The sequence below is a fragment of the Trichogramma pretiosum genome, unplaced genomic scaffold, assembly GCF_000599845.2.
Source record: "Trichogramma pretiosum strain Unisexual culture from Peru unplaced genomic scaffold, Tpre_2.0 scaffold8, whole genome shotgun sequence".
In the NCBI taxonomy this organism is placed as follows: Eukaryota; Metazoa; Arthropoda; class Insecta; order Hymenoptera; family Trichogrammatidae; genus Trichogramma; species Trichogramma pretiosum.
Window position 1 is genome coordinate 268,843 of NW_019641699.1, and position 20,567 is coordinate 289,409.

General features: G+C 39.9%; 1 protein-coding gene across 1 annotated transcript in view; it reads right to left on the minus strand.

Annotated features, from left to right (window-relative positions):
- Window positions 1–20,567, minus strand: part of LOC106655097 (protein white) — an 85,274-nt gene that overhangs the window by 55,048 nt on the left and 9,659 nt on the right. The window contains exons 3-6 of the mRNA XM_014375309.2: window positions 15,667–15,977; window positions 9,786–9,984; window positions 9,185–9,323; window positions 3,617–3,950 (exon numbers count right to left, since the gene is read on the minus strand). Of these exons, the coding sequence (XP_014230795.1) occupies window positions 3,617–3,950; window positions 9,185–9,323; window positions 9,786–9,984; window positions 15,667–15,977 (983 nt within the window). The remainder of the gene's footprint in view (window positions 1–3,616; window positions 3,951–9,184; window positions 9,324–9,785; window positions 9,985–15,666; window positions 15,978–20,567) is intronic.

The following is a 20,567-nucleotide window of genomic DNA, read 5'->3' on the forward strand; positions in this document are numbered from 1 at the left end:
TTAAGCAAAAGTGCGAATCGAAATTATCGTTGGAAAAATTTATATTTTAATATCATTTCACTCACGATGGGACGAAAAGTCAGTAGGGCTAAAAGGGGAATTCAATTCCAAAACGGTAACAAAGAAATTTCTCTCTTCTGCTATCAACGAAGAAAAAGTTGCTACATGCGAGGAAAATAATCTTAAAGATACATCAGAGCTCACAGTTTCTGGCGATGGAACTTGGAAGAAAAGAGGATTTTCTTCATTGTACGGTATCTCTTCATTGATAAGTTATTATTCAGTAAAAGTGGTTGAAGTTTTGGTTAAAATTACTTACTGTCACGATTGCAAGTTCTGGGAAAATAAATTAGGTACTGCTGAGTTTGAAGAGTGGAAAGAAAACCACGTACATAATAAAAAATGTGCCGCTAATCACGTTGGATCTTCTGGAGCCATGTAAGTTGCTGCGATAAAAGAGATGTTTCAGCGTTCAATAAATAATCAAGTAAAGTATCGTAATTACATTGGAGACGGTGATTCTAAGACTTATACTGGCGTTTTAAATTCAAAATCGCACGGCGAAGATTTTGTAATCAATAAAAAAGAATGTTTTGGACACGTTCAAAAAAGAATAGGTACTCGTCTGCGGGAGCTTGTCAAAAATACGGTTGAAGATACTGTCACTTCAACTGGAAAAAAAAAGAAAACTGCTATCTGGCAAAGGCAAGCTTACTGCTAAAATGATTGATAAATTAACCATATATCATGAATTGGCTACACGTTGAAATCAAGAATCGGTAGAAAAAAATGAGAACTGCAATTTGGGCGACATATCATCACTACAGTTCTGTGGATGAGTATCCAAAACATCAAAAATGTCCAGCGGGGTAGATTGATGGTGTTGTTGTAGTAATTCCAAGTCGCCCTACGTTAAACGACTTGGTAGCCCTGAAAAGGGCCGATGGGGCTATGTGTTGATTCACTATCGACGCCGAGTCTTTGCGTCCTTCCTCTTTTTGTTGTAGTAAGCCGCCTTGCGCCGCGCGTCACGTCGACGCGTCGAAGGATTTTTCGGCTTGGCCAAAGTGTCGGTCGGTCGAGGTGTCGTCACGATTTCGGTGGAGCGAAATAACTCACCGAAATGTCGTCGGGGCGAGGTCGGTCGCTCTCTGTGCTGTCGGGAGCTGGGAGGCCTACAGATGCGTCTCACTCTTGTTGACGGCTCCAGCCGTATCTTGACCGACTCGCGTAAATGCAAGGGCACTGGCGGGTGTAGTCGCAGGTAAGGCGAGAGCGGGCGTTCTCGTGCTGGCAAGGGAAGTGGCTGCCGCACGCCTGGCGATTGTCGTCTCGGGGCACGGATCGGTGGCACGAACAACTGTGGCCGTGTTGGATGACGTGTGCACACGTCTTCGTCGTTGGCTTCTATGTTCGAATCGGTGTCCTTGACCTGCGGATTGGATAGTCCACTCCCGGGAGGAATAACCACTACGGAACGTAAACGTTCAGTAGATGTTCGTTCGGCGTGCAACCGGGAGTATCTCGTGCCGACTTCCGCCGTCTTCGTTTCACTCAAGTTGAATGGGTAGTCCTGAGAAGGACTGTTTGATCTCTCTTGTCTCGTAGCCACGTTGGAAAGTAGGTAGACGACGTCGCTGGGATTCGCTGCTCACAGGGTTACCAAGAGAGAGACCGAGTCGAGTGATTTAAGGTGAGAAATCAAGAGGCGGGAACTCTGACTTGAGTTTAACGAGAATCTTTATTGAGTTTCGGCCCTAGCCTAAACAACTCTCTCCGCGACGATGTGTCGTGGTTGGCGCTCAGAAAGCGAGTGAGTGCGACCAGCGACGCGCGCGCTTATTTATAGGTGTGGGCTCGCACCGCCGCTGCCGCTGGCGCAGGAGTGGGGGGTCGCGCGTGGCTTCGTCGCGCTGATCGCGCTCGCGTGTGCAAAATTGGCGCAGCTGTCTTGGCCCTTTTCAGGGATATCAGTGTGAGTGGCAAAAGTCATCTGCTGCAAAAAAATCAAGAGGATTCAAACATAGTTACACTGCTCTACCTAAAGAAGTTTTTGAAAGCTATAAGAACAATATACGAAGATTTGAGTAGTGATGCACTTCTACAGAGATGTGTCGGAGGTTTCACTCAAAATCATAAAAAGAGTTTAAACCAACTTATTTGGAAAAATTTTGAGTGGAACTTCCAATTTGGTAGAAATAAGCCAATTTGGTAGCAATTAGGTAGAAGGCCGTATGCACATTTAATGACGGAATTTTTGCTCTGCTTTCCATCATGGTAAGTATGGGAATACACTTAGGAACAAATTCTCATAATTGGGCGATTTCGAGAACAGTCATCGAATCAATCTAGCCGATCGTAAATCCAGAAAAAAGAGCAAGGAGGGTCGAATTTTACGTAGGCAACAGCAGAAAGATGCTCTAGATATCCTCGAGGATAGCCGTCTATTGTACGGACCCGGCATCAGCGATTCTATGAAAGGAGAAAAAACATTCACGTCTTCATTATTGCTAAAACTTTAAACGTGTCTCCTGGAAATTTACATTTTTCGAGTCGGTGTACATCAAATCGATAAAATTGATGTTAAAATCATTTTTCGAAAATGATTTTTTCTGAGAAGATACCTTAATTTATAATAAATAAACCTATCGTTTCAAAATAATTTTACGATTTTTTTTCAAATGAATATCGGGGGTGACAGACATAGCCGGGGTGCAAGCATTGCCCCGGTCTCCCCTACATGGCCGATTCTCTATGAAGCCGAAGATCCAAAAAAAAATTTCTTTTTCGGGAAATATGAAAAACTTGTTTTCGATGTCAAATTTGTCCCAAAAAAACTTTCGAAAAATTGGGGCCTTCTATGACACTTTTACAGAGGCCCAAGGTTAGCCATTTCAGCATTTTTCGAAATTCATGAAAAATCACAAATATTCAAATAATTCCTGGATCAGTGTAGAATGATTCAAAAGTAAAATCACCCATGAGCCTTTTTTATTTAAAATTGTTCAAATTTTCAGAAAAAAATTCATTCCAAAGTGATTTTATTTGAGATAAATCGACTTAAACATTTAAGTCGAGTTTCAATCTCAAAACCAATTTTTAAAAATTTTTTGAGTTACACCACTAAAAAGAAGAGGAAAAAATCTATCGATCCATGTGCTAGGATTTTTTTTCTGACTTTTGGTAAACGTTTGCGAGCGAGCTAGAGATACGACACTTTTGGCCAAAAATTGCCGTAATAGCGCGGGGTGGCCGACTTATGCTTGACGCGCTCATATCTAAAAAAAACTTAGTTTCTTTAAATTGTAATTAAGGTACTGTAATGGTTGCCTGCACTCATATAAATTTGTAAATATTATTGTAATATAAATTGTTAGGAACATTAGCTTCAATTGTCGTTTCTCTCATTACAGAAACAAAATTTAGTTGTTTGTTCATACCCTCTCATAACAAGTGCCATTTGTCTCTTACATATATTTCTCAATTGATTTCATCGTGGTAACCTAGCTAGTATGTTAAGTGATTAGGATAAATGTTTTGTTGTATCTATGAAATTGAAATAATATTACTGTAAACAAATAAAAATTTACAAATTATAATAAAGGAAAATACTAACTATTGTTTGAAGAAGTCGAACTTTTATTAAAATTGGCTCTTTGACAATCGAAATCCACGATCGCCACAATACTGCTCTAAATTGTTCAAACCAGCTTGCTTTATACGTCATTGCATTGTATAAGTTTTCATTTTTTGAATCATAGGCTGCATCTTCTACATTAGAAATAGTTTTAAGTTGATGCAGAATTTTTAAACCAACATCACTTTCAGCAAATTTATCACAAACAGTATTTATTGCATGTCGACAAGCAGCTTCTTTACTGGGAACAACCGCTAGCAGTTGTATAAAATAATCTGCAGGGTTATAATTACTCGGACAAGCTGCACCCAAGCTATAAAAAAATAATACAAATTAATTACGCTTTAAACTTATTTACTCATCGCTCTGTTAAGGACCAACAAGGAGACGACCCTGGGTGCGGGTGACTAATTCTTACTAAAATTTTTATGTAACTTCCTGGTACTAAGTAATGAAGCCCAGTATACAAAGTTTGATCTCATAGGCTTTGCATACTGGAGAATTAGTCACCCGCACCCGGGGTGGTTTTCTTGTAAGGTTACTCTGAAGAGCAAAAAGAAAATATAAAATAAGGAGATTTTAGTGGAAGGATGGAAGATTTCAAATTTGTTACTAAAACCATAAATTAATCATAACAGATTGATTTTCTATGTGGAATTTTAATGTAAAAAATTGAAAAATTATATCAGTGGAGTATTACAAAAAGTGTTTATATGCTATTACATACTTTGTTGTTATGCTAAGTGAAAATATGATAAAAGGTATGATATAGTTCCCGTGTAAGATCTAATAGATAAGATCCCATGTAAAAGCTTATGTAAAATCTTATTTATAAGATTTTATATAGGTTCTTCTGTAAAATCTTATTCGAGAACACATTTACATTTATATTTTGATGCTCAGGAGAAAGGGGGAGCTACCTTAAATCTCAAAGAACTTATTACTTCCTCCGTAGAGGAAGCTATGTGATGGGTTTGTATATGAGTTTTTCGACCAGACCCCGTAGGACAATTTGGTTTACATATTTGTAAACTAGATTAAATTCCTAACACATGCCTGTATGTGTTTGTGTGTGTGTGTGTTTTTTTTCTTACTTCACTCCATTCGGACACTCATCATCAACCGCCGCTAAGCATTGCTTTGGTGAAGCCGGGATTAGTTGAGCATTTCTGATGCTTCGATGTTTTTGGTCGTTTTTCCATACATCCCCCATCTGTCGCATAGTGATACACGACGATTAGGGGTTCAGGGACTCATCTTTCTTTTTGGTGAACCTCCGTACTAGGCACAGTGCCATCTCTCGATTGTCGTATCCCACTTCCGGAGCCATGGTTCCCCACTGCGTGGTCACACATTGCCAGCGTTTCCTCCTGAGTTAAAAATTTTAGAACTCGCTGCCTAGTAACATCTTGTGAATGTGGTTCTCGTTTCTTACTTCATCATGGTAGTTGTGCTCCCCGTCTATCGCCAGTTTTGTGAGTCCTCGCCTCGGGCTTCTACTTGTGGTTATCCTCTTCGCTTTCAGCTCGCACAGTGGTCAGGGTTTTTTACCGGCTTCGGAGGCTAATGACATAGCCTGGGTCTTCTTTTTGAGTGGTACCCGCTCCACTTTAGGCTCAGGCTCTATTAAACTAGGCGAAAAAACGCTCACGAATATTTGCCCAGTGGAAATTAAACCCAAAAACCCCCAGATTTTTGGTCCGGAGACCATAATAAAATCTGGAGGCAAGCCTTGCCCTTAATTCCTTAGTGTAATCTTTGCTCTTACCCAATTACAAGGTAGAAAATAAATTTTTTTATTTAATTTCAACAATAAGTAAAAATCATCTTGTGAGAAAATTTCTTGCCAATAAATTAGCAGAGGCTTTTTTCTTTATCGTTGTTTTCGATTGTGATCAGAATTTGAAAAGTTTATTTCTATCGTACGGTACCGATAATTTCGTGATTATTTCGGCAAAAATTCGCTGTCAATACATTGTTATACATTAGCTTCCTCATGAAAAATATTTTTATGAAGGTTCACCTTTGGAGGAAAAAATTTATACCCGACATTTTTTATTTTTTTTTTACAAAACTTTAAATAACCCTAGAGAAATCTGGAATTTTATGTAAGATTTCCTCTGAATTAACACTAGGTTTTTATAAATAACCACTAATATAAGTAACGAAACTGAGTATACAGAAGCCACGTATAATGAGGGATGCGCGTATGTAACCTAAATTTTTCTATGACGTCTAGTTCCAAATCTCATTTTCCAGCCTATTACATAACTTTACAAGGAGGTAATAAAAATTCAATGTTTATTTAGACGTTCTTTAATGAATTCTTTTTCCCGATGTCAATTTAATATTTTTACGTGCCTCTCGCGTTTTAGGTCTTGTTCTTATGTGTTTTTTCAAACTTTTTTCGTGTGACATCCTACAAATATATAAATAACAAATAGACTGTAGTTTCATTATCACTAAGTTACTACCCATGTTGCTGAAGTAGAATGATAATAAAGTAGGATTCTTATTTCTTTCCTGCATTCAGTAATCATAATTTTGTTATGATAAGTTCGGTTCTGTATCTAATAAAGGCTTATGCAATTGTGGGGACGGATAACTTGTTTACGTTTATATTTTGTTAGCCCTGAAAAAGGCTGATTGTGTGTGTAGACCTGAAAAGAACCGTTGTTCTCTACTTTTCCTCTCTCCTCTCTGCGTGCTTCTTGGCTAGGTAGCGCCGCAACAGCTCGCGGTCTCTACGCAACGTACTCTGAGTCTTAAGCCTCCGGTTTCTCCTTTACCAAGTGGACCGAAGTCTACTGGCCGGTGGAGAAGCGAGTCGTAATCGATTCAGATATTAACGAAGATTTCGTTTTGAAGGATCGAACTGGGGTACCCCGTCGTGGAGACGTATTTTTGGTGTACGTATTGGTAAGCCATGGAAAGAGTCGGGCAAAGTCTCCAGCTCTCTACCAGCCGGCCGAGGAAGTATTGGTTTACGCTTTAATAGCGTCTCGCACGCCAGCGGTCCCTGTTCTAGTGTGACCAGAACAGGACGCAATGGCTAACGGCCAAGCAATCCTTCTTCCGGAACTGTCGCGAGAACCGACTTAGAAGGATGCTTCTCCACACACTGCACCGGCGAACTGTCGCTCAACACGACTGGTCGTCTTACCCAACGTGGTACTAGGATGACTGGCCTTCTCAAAGTGCCACAACTTGAGACAAATCCGACGAAAATTTAGGGACACACCAAGCCTCTTTCTCTGACTCTAGCTTCGGATTTCTCCGAGTTAACGATTTGTCCAGCTTTCCTGTATTGAAGCGGTATCACAACTGAGAAACTCGAGAGACATTGTTTCGAGCGAGCTGAATATCCGAGCTGGGCTGGTAAGTTTCTCTCAAGTGAGAGAGAGTGATTGTGGGGTCGAGGCCATCTAGTGGCCGAAGCGGGAAAGGGGAGAAGGGTGATCTCGACGACGACGACGACGAGGAGGGGGTGGGAATCTCGACTAGTTCTTCACCTCCCTTTCACTAACCCTCACCTTCCAGTCGAGGATCTCGGTCGTACAGTACCTGGCAAGCTAACCGACGGTTCGCTATATCTAGAAGCTTAAGCAGGCAGTTTTCCGTAGCTGAAGAAAGTAAGACAAGGCCTTGGCAATCCGTAGCAACGCAAGTACGGGCGGACTGTGGGCAGCCTCAAACACCCCCACACATAGGTGGTGAGTGGGTGGCCCCGGCTTCTAAGCCAGTAGGCTGAAGCTGCTACCATAAATCTATCTATCTGTGGGCAGCCTCAAGAATCGACCCAAGTGTTCGACTACAGCAGTACATACTTATTCTCGTTGGCTGCCTGTGATGTCCTTTGGCTGGTGACGGCTCGATGAAAACTTGATGAAGGCTGGGTTGCGCAGATGCACTTATTTGTGCAGCTATAATAAATTATTTGCAGATCACATCCGAAAAATAAAACTATACTTCAAGACTTTTTGCTGACTATGAGTTGCACAAAGGTACAGCGTAGGGTCACACTTTCGGGTCAAATTTATAGACAAACTATAAATGTTTAAGTACAATTGTCTAACATATCACAAACAAAACAAAATAACAGAGCTCGAACATCTCGTTTTTGAGACTTGTAAAAAAGAATAATTGAAGTTTATTGAATTACAAAAATGATTTGCTAGTTCGTTGGTCAATGTAAATAAGGGCGCCACCACGTGATATGCGGCACGTGGACCGTGAAATACAAATAGAGAAATAATGATAATTCAATACGTTATTTTAACTTTAACAACTTTGTATTTTCAAGTATATAATTCTTCACGTCTTTATTATTTCTACAGATTCGTCTGGCTTAGCGGAGAGCAATTAACACTCAGGAAAAAGTCTCGGAGGAACGCGGGGTCACGGGGGGGGGGGGGGGGGGGGNGAAACTCTACTGATGCGCAAGAGAGCTCGTGGTTTTACGCTTATAGGTTACTTAATTGTTAGCTTACTCTATTTCTTTTTTCTTCATCGACAAGTTTGGTGGCCAGCTTCCACGATGTTGGACGTCGTCACCAGGAGTATTCAGAAGGTGGAGAGATACTTCTCAAGATCACTTTTCACACTTTGACTTTACACTTTCGTTATTTCTTTCTTCACAACACGATTTCGCACATGCTTTGCTTACGAGCAGATCAGTGATAATGGCCGACTGCTTTCATCGTCTTGTTCTTGTCATCTGTTACATGGTACTTTACGAGAAAGGCATTGTATCGTGTTAGTCGAGATCCTATTATAATTTTCAAATCTCGTAATGAAGGTGAATGCGAAATAATAAGGCACTGGTTTGAAGAGGAAAAAGTCGTTACAAAAAAATCTCTCTTTATTTTTCTTTGCTTGTATGAATTGATGCGTGTTGTAGCTCTGAGCTATCGAACGACAGTGAGGACCACTGGGAATGACATGCACGTAGAATCATGCGAGCGCCCAACGCGCCCCCTTGAACGATACATCTTAGTGGCGACTTCACGTGGACGTGTCGATGCAACAATAATAAAAAGAACCCGCAAAAATAAGCGCACGTGCCGGCCGGCGTTTCGAATGAGGATTGCGTATCACGATGTATCGCGCCCACGGATGCGATGTGTCGTGTTAGATGTTGTTAGCCGACTTCTACGAGCATGCGTTATATATTTCAGGAAGGACTGAACATATCGACTCATTCGATATTTCTCGTCGTGTACTCTTGATGAGCAACAATCTAGTGATTAGTATTCTCGTATTCTAGATCTCTGATCTCTTGATCGCTCTTGATCTTCTCGTTTTGCTTTTCTCCCTTTTCCAGGTCTCGGGGACTAAAGTGTATAAAAGAAAACATACATGTTGCTTAGGTTCCTAAGGGACGAAAATAGGTTATAGTCCCACGTAAGATTTTACATGAGATCATGGGACATATTTCGACTATGTATATTCTGGCATAGTAACTTATGTTATAACTTTTGTCGTATTTTCACTTAAGATCATTATTATAATATTTTACTAATATTTCAAATTAGTACAATTACTTACGATCTGAAAAAATTACAAGCTTCATCACTTGTGCCCATGAATGCAACTCTACCTTCGGCAATTAACAATATTTTATCAAACATACTAAAGATTTCAGATGATGGCTGGTGCAGTGTCGTTATAATTGTCTTTCCACGTGCTGCAACAAATTGTGATGCGATAATTTAATAGCAAGTTTAAAAAACGAGTGAAAATAATGATTGTGATCATTGTTACTTTCTCTTATCTAGAAAAAATCAATGATTAAACGTTAATCCAACCACGGGTCTACGACTTTTCACCCCCGCGTCAACTCGACCCCGGGACAAGTCGACATTAAAGAAAAAAAAATTAAGTAGATGTAATAAAAGAAATTATTGAAATCAGAATGTGTAAAGAACGATTAGCAACGTAGTAATGTCACTCAAAACACGATTCATAATCTAGTTCCAAAATACGATGTATAATATACTCCCAAAAACACAATTCATTATAGCAAAAAATCAGGTTATTTCTTGCATGCATTCTAACGTAACACCTCGAGCGATTTCTTAAATTATTTTTCGCCTAAATGGACGCTAGTGACGTCAAGTTTAATAAATATTAAAAATTGTTTATTTACCAGCTAATTTTTTCAGAACTGATATGACCTGGTGAGCCATAAATGAGTCGAGACCAGAAGTAGGTTCATCACAAAACATTAGAGGAGGATCTGTCAACACTTCAGAAGCAAATGAAAGTCTCTTCATTTCACCACCAGATATGCCTTTAAGTCGCCCAGCTATCCCAATGACGGTATTTCTACTTTTCGTTAGTGCCAGCTATAAAAATATAATTACATTTTTATAAGATTTTTTTGAAAGATTTTTTAATGATTTGAGTATTTTTTAAAATAAAATTATTAATAGTCCATACATTATCGAAAAAGATAAACATATAAAGAAGCACAGAACTATAGGTGTGATTGAGTCTGGCTGATGTGATACCAAATCTAACTTCAAGGAGGGACGAGCGAGCAACCTAAAGCTGTAATACATTAACAATATTAAGCCCAATTGGTGTGAACTCTTCGTAGTGTCACGTGAGACGACAAGGCCCCACCAGTGACGCGGCGCACTACAATGATAGTCATAAGCATAGCTCATCAGCGGCGGCAGTATCGGTACATCAAGCGACGAGGAGACACCACGAGGACGGCCCCTCCCCTCTGATATATTTTGAGCCTAATTAGTTATTTCGCCTTTTATTTAACCCCTTCCCACGTAACAGTAGTCAAATGATTAAGCGACCATCTTTGTATTTTGCGTTTGACTTTTGGGAGCTGGTTCGATCCAAAGTAGTGGATATAATTTTGCTTTTTTGAATAATAATAAAAAATGACATTTAATTAAAAGGAAAAATTAAATTAAAAATATTTTCTCCATTTCTCCGGCAAAATTGTTCACATTCGCATCGTGCGTAGGCTATAATAAGCAACACTTTTGCCCACTTCTGCGATTTCGGCAGATGCACAGGTTGCTATGGCCAATTTGACCTAGCAACATGAGATTTACCATTTTGTTGCTCGAATAACTTAGCCTACTATTTTATTTTATACCTGGGAGCAGTGGCTAGCGGAGTGCAGATCGATTCTACGTTTTCTTTTTTGTGTGGCCCTGAAAAAGGCCGATGGTTTGTTGGTCTCCTACTGATATACGCAAGTCACGTATTATTATAGACGCTCACTGCAGATTACACCGAGCTTTGCGGATCGACATCGGTATAAGCCGGCGCGCCGGGCCGCTACCAGATTGGCTCGTGGGCTCTTGAACCGAGCACATCTCCCGGACCTCCGGAGCAGTGCGACACTCTCGGTTACCCAGAGTCACCAAGACCCAAGTGACGTGTTCTATCCCGAATCACCAGAGATTACACAAATCTCTCGGACTTCCAGAGATACTACAACTCTTCGGTTGTTGGCTGTTTTTAGAAAAAAAAAACATGGAACTGCCATCGAATCTAAAAGAGGGAACACGTCAAGCTCTTAAAGAAACTTTACCATAGGAATATAAGTCAGGGTGGGCCAATCGCCAAAGTGTGATACATAGTGTGAAACACAAAGTGTGCACTCGAAGAGAAGGAGACTCAAAACCAAGTGAAGATGAGCCAAGCAGTCACAGAAGCTTAAATACAAGCTCGCTGTCGCCTAAAAGCCACTGAGAAGGAATACCTCCAAGATCAGTAACGTGACCGACAACTCAAACGAAAATACAAGGATCAGTGGATAGCTCGTTCATTTGGTACACTGGCCATAAAAGTGCCAGACGACAACGTGAAGCGGCCAACATCTCCTCTGTGTAGGATCCTTGCCAACGATGTGTTGCAGATCAACATCAAAAATTGGGACCAACCGATGTGAATGGAATGCAGGAGTACCTGTTCAAAACTTTTTTATATTTTTTTACATTTATTACTTTTACCATCACCATTTTCTAAATAAGCACGTGCAAATACCCACACACATGATTTCGAGGGCCCGGTAGTCGAGACTTTTTTCTCTTACGTGCCAATCATCGCATTGAATAAGCATATTAAAGTTCGTACATTCACACAGTCGGTGAATTGGGGGGGGNGGGGGGGGGGGGGGCAAGTAACGATCTTAATTTCGCGCTATGCTTTAAACTTAAAAATCTGAGCACCTTGAGACGCTATAACAACACTGTTTTGTCTCCAAAACGATTGTGCGGAGATAATAAGATGCTGCACGCTACGCAAGGCCCATCGACTTGCATGTAAGATAAAATTCACGTGAGCCAGTTGAAGTCCAAAATCAGAAGTTATCACGGCTCACGTGTAAGTATTACACGTATTCTACGAAACGAGGCAGGCCTAAGTTCGCTACAGAAACTGCCTGACCCTCTGCGTGTCGGAGAGTGCTGTGCCAGTACGTTGAGTATTGGTTTTTCGCTTATTAATGCAGTGACTTGTAATTCCGCGTGTATGTTTGCCCTGTGTTTCTCATCCACCGCATCCTCGATAAAATCAAGTTATTCATTTACACGCGTGTGCATCGTTTCTTTTGTTTCATGCATTCGCGTATCGACGCTGTAGTATATTTTTGATTTTATACTTAATTCACTGTTAAATAAGGGAACAGGGGAGCAAATAAAAGTAATACACAAATGATGACTGAAATGTAAGTGTAGCAGCTTTATTGTATATATGAAAAAAAGCTAACTCGAGGCTATAGCTCGCTCCGAGTCTGCGATATAACTGACTCGTCACTGGGCTCGGTCCGCCTCGTGTTTTTACATACATTACATTCACATTTATGCAATACACAGCTATCTTTTTTAACCGTTTCAATAAAATAATAATGATCTTGTGAACTTCGCAAAACATAGACTACCCGACAGCTTCTCTAAATAATACAGATGTCTCATTGCCTGATCCTGGCTCTGCAGGTTTCAAAATTACATTTGTATCTACAGGAACACACATAGGTTATGCATCTTTTATGCGGAATTTATCTAATATTTCGTCTATGTGGTGCATTATTTCAAAAGTGTAATATTTGGAGTGGGTAAAATGGACAATATTGAAAAAACCGAAGAACATACTTTCTTTTATCTTGAGTTTAATTTTTACGGACCCCCGTAGATTCTGACACTATATTCTTTGTTTTTCATGGAATATTCACTTTTTATCGTCTATCATCTAATGCGTTTATTTTTTTGTTGCAAACATGAAAATTTGTCACCGAGGGGACAAATCGCACTTTTATCTAGTTTCACGATGACAACAAAGCTGACAATTTTTTTTTGTGCTATCCCAACCTGAAGTAACATTTTACTCCCACTGAGCAAAACCAAAATGTTACTTTAGGCTGGGGGATTCATAAAAAATTGTATTTGTCATTATGTAGCGAAAAAAGAAAGTCTCAGAGCACGTGATTATCAGCCTCGGCTTCGCCTCGGATGATTGTTACCCTCGTACGCATTGCCACACCACTGCGTGCGTCCCCACCCGAGCGACGTGCACGGCTGCGTGCGTCCCCACTCTGGCGACGTACACAGCAGCACTCGTCCCCACCTTTGCGCCGATGGCCAATCAGCGCGCACTCGCTTCCTATATAAGCGAGGTGCCCGGCCACGCAAAGCGAAGTCGTCTCTCGGCTGCCAGCCAGAGCACATCGACTCTCGTCCTCGCGTTCGCGACGACGAGTTCTTGAGAGTTGCGACCTAGGGACTTCATTCAATAGTGAACTTGGTCTTATTGCAACAAACATATTCGCCTTGTCATTTCACGACCTTTCCCCACTTTTTACTTTTGCAAGTTTCCGACTTGGCCGCCAGGTGGCGCGGCGCCAGAAAAAAGTCGTATCCGCATGAGAAAAGGTCGAGTTTAGAGTACTAGTATAAGTGCCTTTCGACCTTATTCAATCAGCTTTTGACTGTTCGACTTGTTGCAAGTGAGAATAGAAAAGTGATTGGACTTTTGTCTTCTTAACTTTTGACTGTTCAACTTGTACGAGTGGAAACAGAAAAGTGAGTAAACAGTTGTCAAGCTATTTTTGACTGTTTGACTTTGCAAAAAGTCAAAACAGAAAAGTAGTCGGACTCGTACTCGAGTCTTTTTGTCGCCTCCGATTGTCTCGACCCGAAGAGGGAAATCGATCACGGCGCCAATCCAAAGAAAACAGAGAGGGAGGGCTGTTCTTCTGCGACGAGGTCATCCTTTCGTGTCGGGGGCTTTGGAACGACGCTGCGTCATACAGGCTGTGCCGGCTGGCGAAGATATCGTCAAGACTCGTCAACGAGCCATTGAGAAGGTCAAGACCCTTAGTGGTTTGATTTCACTGCCCGGGACCACCTATACCAGCCGCTCGTGCTCATTGCTGCGCACGTGGCCTTATCTCCCTCTGCCAGTGCCTTGCCCACATCCGTGGAAGAGGACTGTAGCAAGAAGAAAAGCCGACCCTGAGCCAGTGGTCGATCTCACGGCCGCGCCACTTCAATCCACAGCATCTGCTAACCGCGCTCTCCGGACGGTCACTGAGCCACAGTCGTCTGACGAGCAAAAGTGTCAACGACAACACCAACTGACCAGGGTCACGGTACCACCGGTCCGACCGCCACTGTGGGAAGTGTCGGTAGCGAAGAAGACGACTCAGGACAGAACGTTACGACCCGCCAGCGCTCTTGACGAATACGTTGCCTCTCATCCACAACTACACAAACTACCAAGGCCAGCTATCTCGCTCTGCCCGGCTAAGCGTGCTCCTAAGCCAAAAGCTGAGCCACGTTCTCCTTGCAACTCTTATTCCTCACCCGCCAGGAGGCCCTCGGCTAGAAGAGAAGCAGAGCTGAGAAGAGAGCGGAGAAGGCGCTTCTAGGCGACTACAACAGACAATCGGTCCTTTCCAGGGCCACACAAAAGTCTTTCAACGTAGTCTCTTTCTAAGATCCTCGTCATCAGAACGTGGGTCAGCGTACGGTCATCCTTTGACCACTCTGACCATCAGCCTAGCTTGGCATCCGTCCTTCTCAGGACTTTTCATCTACGACAACGTGACATTGTACAACATGATAATTTACACGTGCTCTGAGACTTTCCAGTTTTTCACTCCCTAGGTGCAAAATATACTATTTCCGACCACCCACAAAAATTGTTTGTAAAACCGAACGTTTTTATGCCCTCAGAGTCAAAACCAAAAAGTGCTAGCTCGAAAATTCGTCGATTATAGAGGGGACCCTTCATTTTACTATTAGGATTTTCGTGTGCAACTATTGTTATAGCGAAGCTGCAATTAAGAATTGAATATTCTACGGGTAAAAATCGAGTACATTAGTTCTGAAAGATGACCCTCATAAAGTTAGAGAGGTCAAAATGACTGCCTAGCACGTTTACTGGCCCTTTATTTGAAATGATGTGAAATTTCACATAATTTAAGGACACGTTTGTTACTTATGTACAATTTTTATGATGACGAGTGACGTACAAAAAATTTATTTAAGATCTAAAATAGGGTCCATGTACCACAATATTGCTGGATATTTGTAAAAATGTGTTCAATGAGTGAAAACAATCAATTCTGAGTTCAGGACAGGTCACGGAGGGGAAATTTTGCATGTTTATCCGGCTGACAAATCAATGTGGTCGTAATTTATGAAAATTTTATAGTTGCAGAAAGTAGAATTCTGTTGAATGAAAGGTTCTACCGTCTTAGTTTGGCAAAAATTTTCAAGTTGTGTTTGTTACAATGGCTATAACACTTTTATTATGCAAAAAATCAAAATTCTGAGCTTAGTTTCTGCATTGAAATAGGTGCATACGAAATGTTCTTAAACTACAATACAAATTGCTTCGAAAACCAACAAAAAAATTCAGTCTTTTCTTCGTGAATAAATTGATTTACTTATTATTTATTGTATGTATTTAGTGGAAACTCATTTAAAAAATTGTCACCACTTGAAGTGATATTGTCACGACATCTAGCATTATACAATTTTTTTAAGTTTTACCTCTGATATGACTTCATTTACTCTCCTTATGCGTTGTTGATATGGTATTTCTTTATCCATTCGAACAAGAGCTTGAAATAAAAGATGTTCTTTAACTGTCAGCGTACCTATAAATAAATCATCTTGCTGAACATAAGCCATTTGAGATGCCAGCACATTAGAATTCACTTTTTTCCCGTTTACTGCAATTCTGCCAGATACGTTCATTTCGGAATGATAACGAAAAGTTAAAACATTTAATAAAGTAGTTTTTCCAGCTCCTGATGATCCCATTATAACTAGCAACTCCCCAGGATAGGCTATTCCAGATACTGAAAATTTTATATAGTATTCGTTATTATAATTTATTTAAAAAAATACGTTATGAAAAAAAGAATGATTGTATTTATTATCGTCAATTAATGAGAAATTTTTCAAAAGTTCTATTTGGTTACTGTAACTATACACAAAAATAAATAACAATAATCCAATCTTAACGTCATTAGAGATTAGTTTGCATCACTAACTTTTAAATTAAAAATCAAATTTAGAAAAAAACTTTGCAATTCAGGGTATTTTTCATACTTTGAGTCGCATAATATAAACGTACAAAAAAAATTCTGGGTATGGGAATATTACTACATCAAGGTATTATATGTCTGTCGGCTTTCTGAAACTCCCAAGGAGAGCCTTTCATCTTTGGGTCACAGATCCTTACAAAACTTGTTTGGAGTTCTTCTTGTACACAATAATCAAGCTCCCTATAGTTACTTTATTCCAATGGGCCCTGGAAACCATTATAAAGTACCACGAAGTATATAATATAATATAATGTATAAAATACCATATATTAGCGTATAATGGTATCAGGTTTACACAGTCAAGTCTAACTGACTGAGAAGTATTGATACTTTGAGTTTTTAATGTCCAAAACACTTTTTCCACCAATAAACAATTTAACTCAATTCGTTTACTGAAAAAGTCTCAGAGAGCGAACTAATTTGAGCTAAAATTAACTTACCAAACAATAAATATTGATGTTAATTATATGAAAATGTTATTATTTGTATAACTCATAAATCCCTTCTCTTCACCTATTTCCTACACTCATCTGGATTCAGATTCACTCCAGATGAGTGTCAGAAATAGATAAGAAAGAAAGAAAAGTAAGTTTTATGAATGAAAACATTTTTACATGATTTAATATAAATATTATTTGATAAATGCATGAATTTCAACTCAAACTCTGTTGGATTTGGTGATCCTCTAGTTCACCGTGTGATTGCTGATATTTTGGCTGGATAAACCGGCAGTTTGATTTGAGCAAACCGAGGCACAATTGGCCTTCGAAAACATCACGTAAGAGCAAACTAAATATTTCTACATCATCTCTTCTACAGTTCATCGAGATGAGGTTCATCGGAGGAACAGCGTGTCCGGCCACTGCTCCACTTTGAGGAACTCGTCGATCGCAAATCATCGCAGTTGTTGCATCATCTCAAGTCCTTAGACGTACGCTCAGTAAACGGTTTTGGTTGTGGTAACAAAAACGAATTTTGTCCTTGCAACTATCATATTGAGTTACCACTATTTACTGCAGACTGAAAAAAAATGTATACGTAAGTCCAGCGAAAGTGGACAGTTGATCAGTAAAAAATGTTTTGCTGTGGCAGCCAATATTTTTGTCGCCGCGGCTAAATAATTTTACCGTCCGAGCAAAAGGTATTGTCACAGAAGCAATCTATCTTTTGCTGTCTGCGATGGCTACTCTTGTACGGATAAACTCTTGCAGAAGTAACAAAAGTAATCGCGCGAACACCGAAGAGCACTGTGAACCTTTTAAATCGTGTCTAAATGCGGCAGCAGTTGGCGGCTGCTTTGACGCACACACACGAGTCAACTCATAACTTGTCGACAGACTTGGGCAGACTCGGAGCACCAGCGAGCGTGCCAACTGAAGTGAGCTGCAACGCAGAAAATTGTGTCATAGGAAGTTGGCTGCATGACACGCGTTGAGCTAGCCGCCGAACGCGGTATTAAAATCATTCAAAAAATGATTATTAATAAATTCTGAGAAAACATTAAATGAAAATTTTTGAAAAATTTTCAAAAATGCAGGAAAATGCAAACGCAAACTGACACCCACGTAGCCCAGCTCGGGTATATTACTTAAAAAATTCATCCGTAAACCAGAGCAGTAACCCACGTAGTCCTGCTCGTGAATCGTTGAAGTAATTAATCTACAAGACCCAAACTGACACTCACGTAGCCCAGCTCGTGTGTATCGCCATTTTTGGAAAAATCCAAAAATCGTGACGTGTTTTTCGTAAAGTCAATAGTCATCGAGTTGAACATTGTTGAACGTTCTTATCTTAGTTGTTGCCAAATGTAACGTTGCCCTGGTTTCGTTCAACAATTTTTATCTACATAACTATCGAGTTTACGAAAAAAAAATTGTGGATAAAAAAGTATTTAGAAGTGATCGACGAGTGTAGTGAAAAATTTCTCGGAACAGTGCTTGTAATTAGATATCACTACAACGGTAAGAAATCTTTCTTTACGTAGCGTCAAAGTGATAACTTGATTTGTGGGACAAAATTTTAACTGTCACCTAATCAATTTTTGAAAAATCGGATGTCGAAAAGTCATTTAATTTTGCGTGAAATTTTGAAAACTCACACCTCTGCAACTTTCGCATTTGTTTCGGTGCGCGATGAAAATTGAAAAAAAAACCCGGGGCGATTGCTTAGTCAGTAGGTATGACAATTACGATTCATCCATATAAGCTTATGTTGAAAAAAATGCAAAAAAATCTCAAGTTTCTAAAACCTCGCCCGCGAGGCATTATTCGGCAAAATTGCACAATTTCCCTACCTCGCCGCTAACTTCTCATATGGTCAATTCTCAAAATAAAATTCCGTTTCGTTAACAAAAAAAGGTGAAATTTTTTTGGCGTGCCCAGCGGCTCGGACCCGATCGGGTCGAGTTTTTTTTTCGAGTTCGAGTCGAGTACTCGAATTTTCGGGTACCCAAGTTATTTTTGGGTACTCGAGTTTTTTGCGGGTACCCGAGTTTTTTTCGGGTACTCGAGTTTTTTGCGGGTACCCGAGTTTTTTTCGGGTACTCGAGTTTTTTCGGGTACTCGAGTTTTTTCGGGTACCCGATTATTTTCGAGTACTCGAGTTTTTTTCGAGTACCCAAGTTTTTTCTTTTTCATTAATTCTTTATAAATTTTTTTCGATCGTCACAAAATTCAGGAATTCAAGAAACGCTTGTTTCATCGAGTCAAGAGGTAGTAATACAAGAAGAACAGGAGACATTAAACTTAAATGACCCATCGCAAATCGATGAACCAGTCCAAAAAAAATTGAAAAGCAGTGTTTGGCAGAACTTTCAAAGAATAAGTCGACTTAAAGCTAGTTGTCTGATTTGCGAAAAAGAAATTATTATTTCACAAGGAAGTACGTCCGCTTTGCAACGGCACTACGATCGAAAACATGGATCTTCTGACGACACTCAAGTAAATAAAACTCCAAGAGTACAAGTTCAACCCCTTCCAAATGATTCTACAAGAAGTAAGCTAATTACAAACGCTATTGCTTTTATGATGAGTCGAGATTTGCAACCTTTTAGCATCGTCGAAGACGATGGATTTAAAAATCTAATCCAAACGTTAGAACCTCGCTATGAGTTACCCGCAAGAACGACATTCTCAAGAAATGTAATTCCAAAAATCGCCAAGTAGCAAGATGTTTTTTTACGTACTAAATTAGAATTGGGTTTACGAGGTATTTAATATTGATTTGGAAAATCGTCTTTATAAAATTTATTTATTTTTCTTGCCTTTATTTTTTATTATTGTGTAGATGTGCGAACTCTATCGTTCACGATGGATGGTTGGACGTCTCGAGCTACCGTCGATTATATGTCACTGACTATGCACTACTTGGACAAAAATTTCTGCCTCCAAAATATTTGTTTCGGGGTAAAATTATTGTGTAGTACACATACTGCAACCAATATCCATTCTCATCTGTTGGAGATTTTGTCGGAGTGGAATATCGATCTGAGTACCAAATCCAAAATAGTTTGGGTGACTGATAACGCCTCAAATGTTCGAGCAGCAATTGCAATGACGCAAGAATGGGAAAGACTGCCGTGCTTTACCCATACGCTTCAACTTTGCGTGGACGACTGCAAGGAAAAAATTCCAAATTTGAGTGCTCTGATTCTAAAAGCTAGTGCTGTAGTTGGACATTTCGCTCGCTCAACTAACTCCTCTCGTCTTTTAGACGATATCCAAACGAGACTCTCGGAGCGCTCAGAGGAGCCACTAAAATTAATTCAGTATTGCAGGACAAGGTGGGACTCGTGCTACGACATGTTTGCACGCATTAAAAAATTAAGAGTGGCTTTGGAAGGAGTATGGTGTGAGCGACCAAATATTCCTCGTTTGGATTCGTCAGATTATAATAAAATTGATATATACATCGATTTATTTGCTCCTGTCAAGGATGCAACTAAATTTATGTGTGGCGAGCAGTACAGCACTATCGGTAGAATTATTCCAGTAATAACGGTATTAAAACATCAGCTCACAAAAAGATTTGAACGTGCTGCTGGAACGCAAAAGCTGGCTACTTTGAAATTGCGCAACAGTTTTGATGTAAGTAAAAATTTTTAATATTCACATGCTATTTTATGTATTATATCCTCAAAAAGAGATATAATTCAACTTGTAATTATTTTAATTAATTTAGAATCGACTCAAAGTTTATTGGGATAACGATTTGCTATGGATTGCGATGACTTTAAACCCGCAGTTCAAAAATAAATTATTCTATGAGGAATATGAGGAGCATCTTCGTATAAGTGAAGTTTTTGAGCAATTCACTGGAGCTAACAATTCCGTTAGAGAGGTA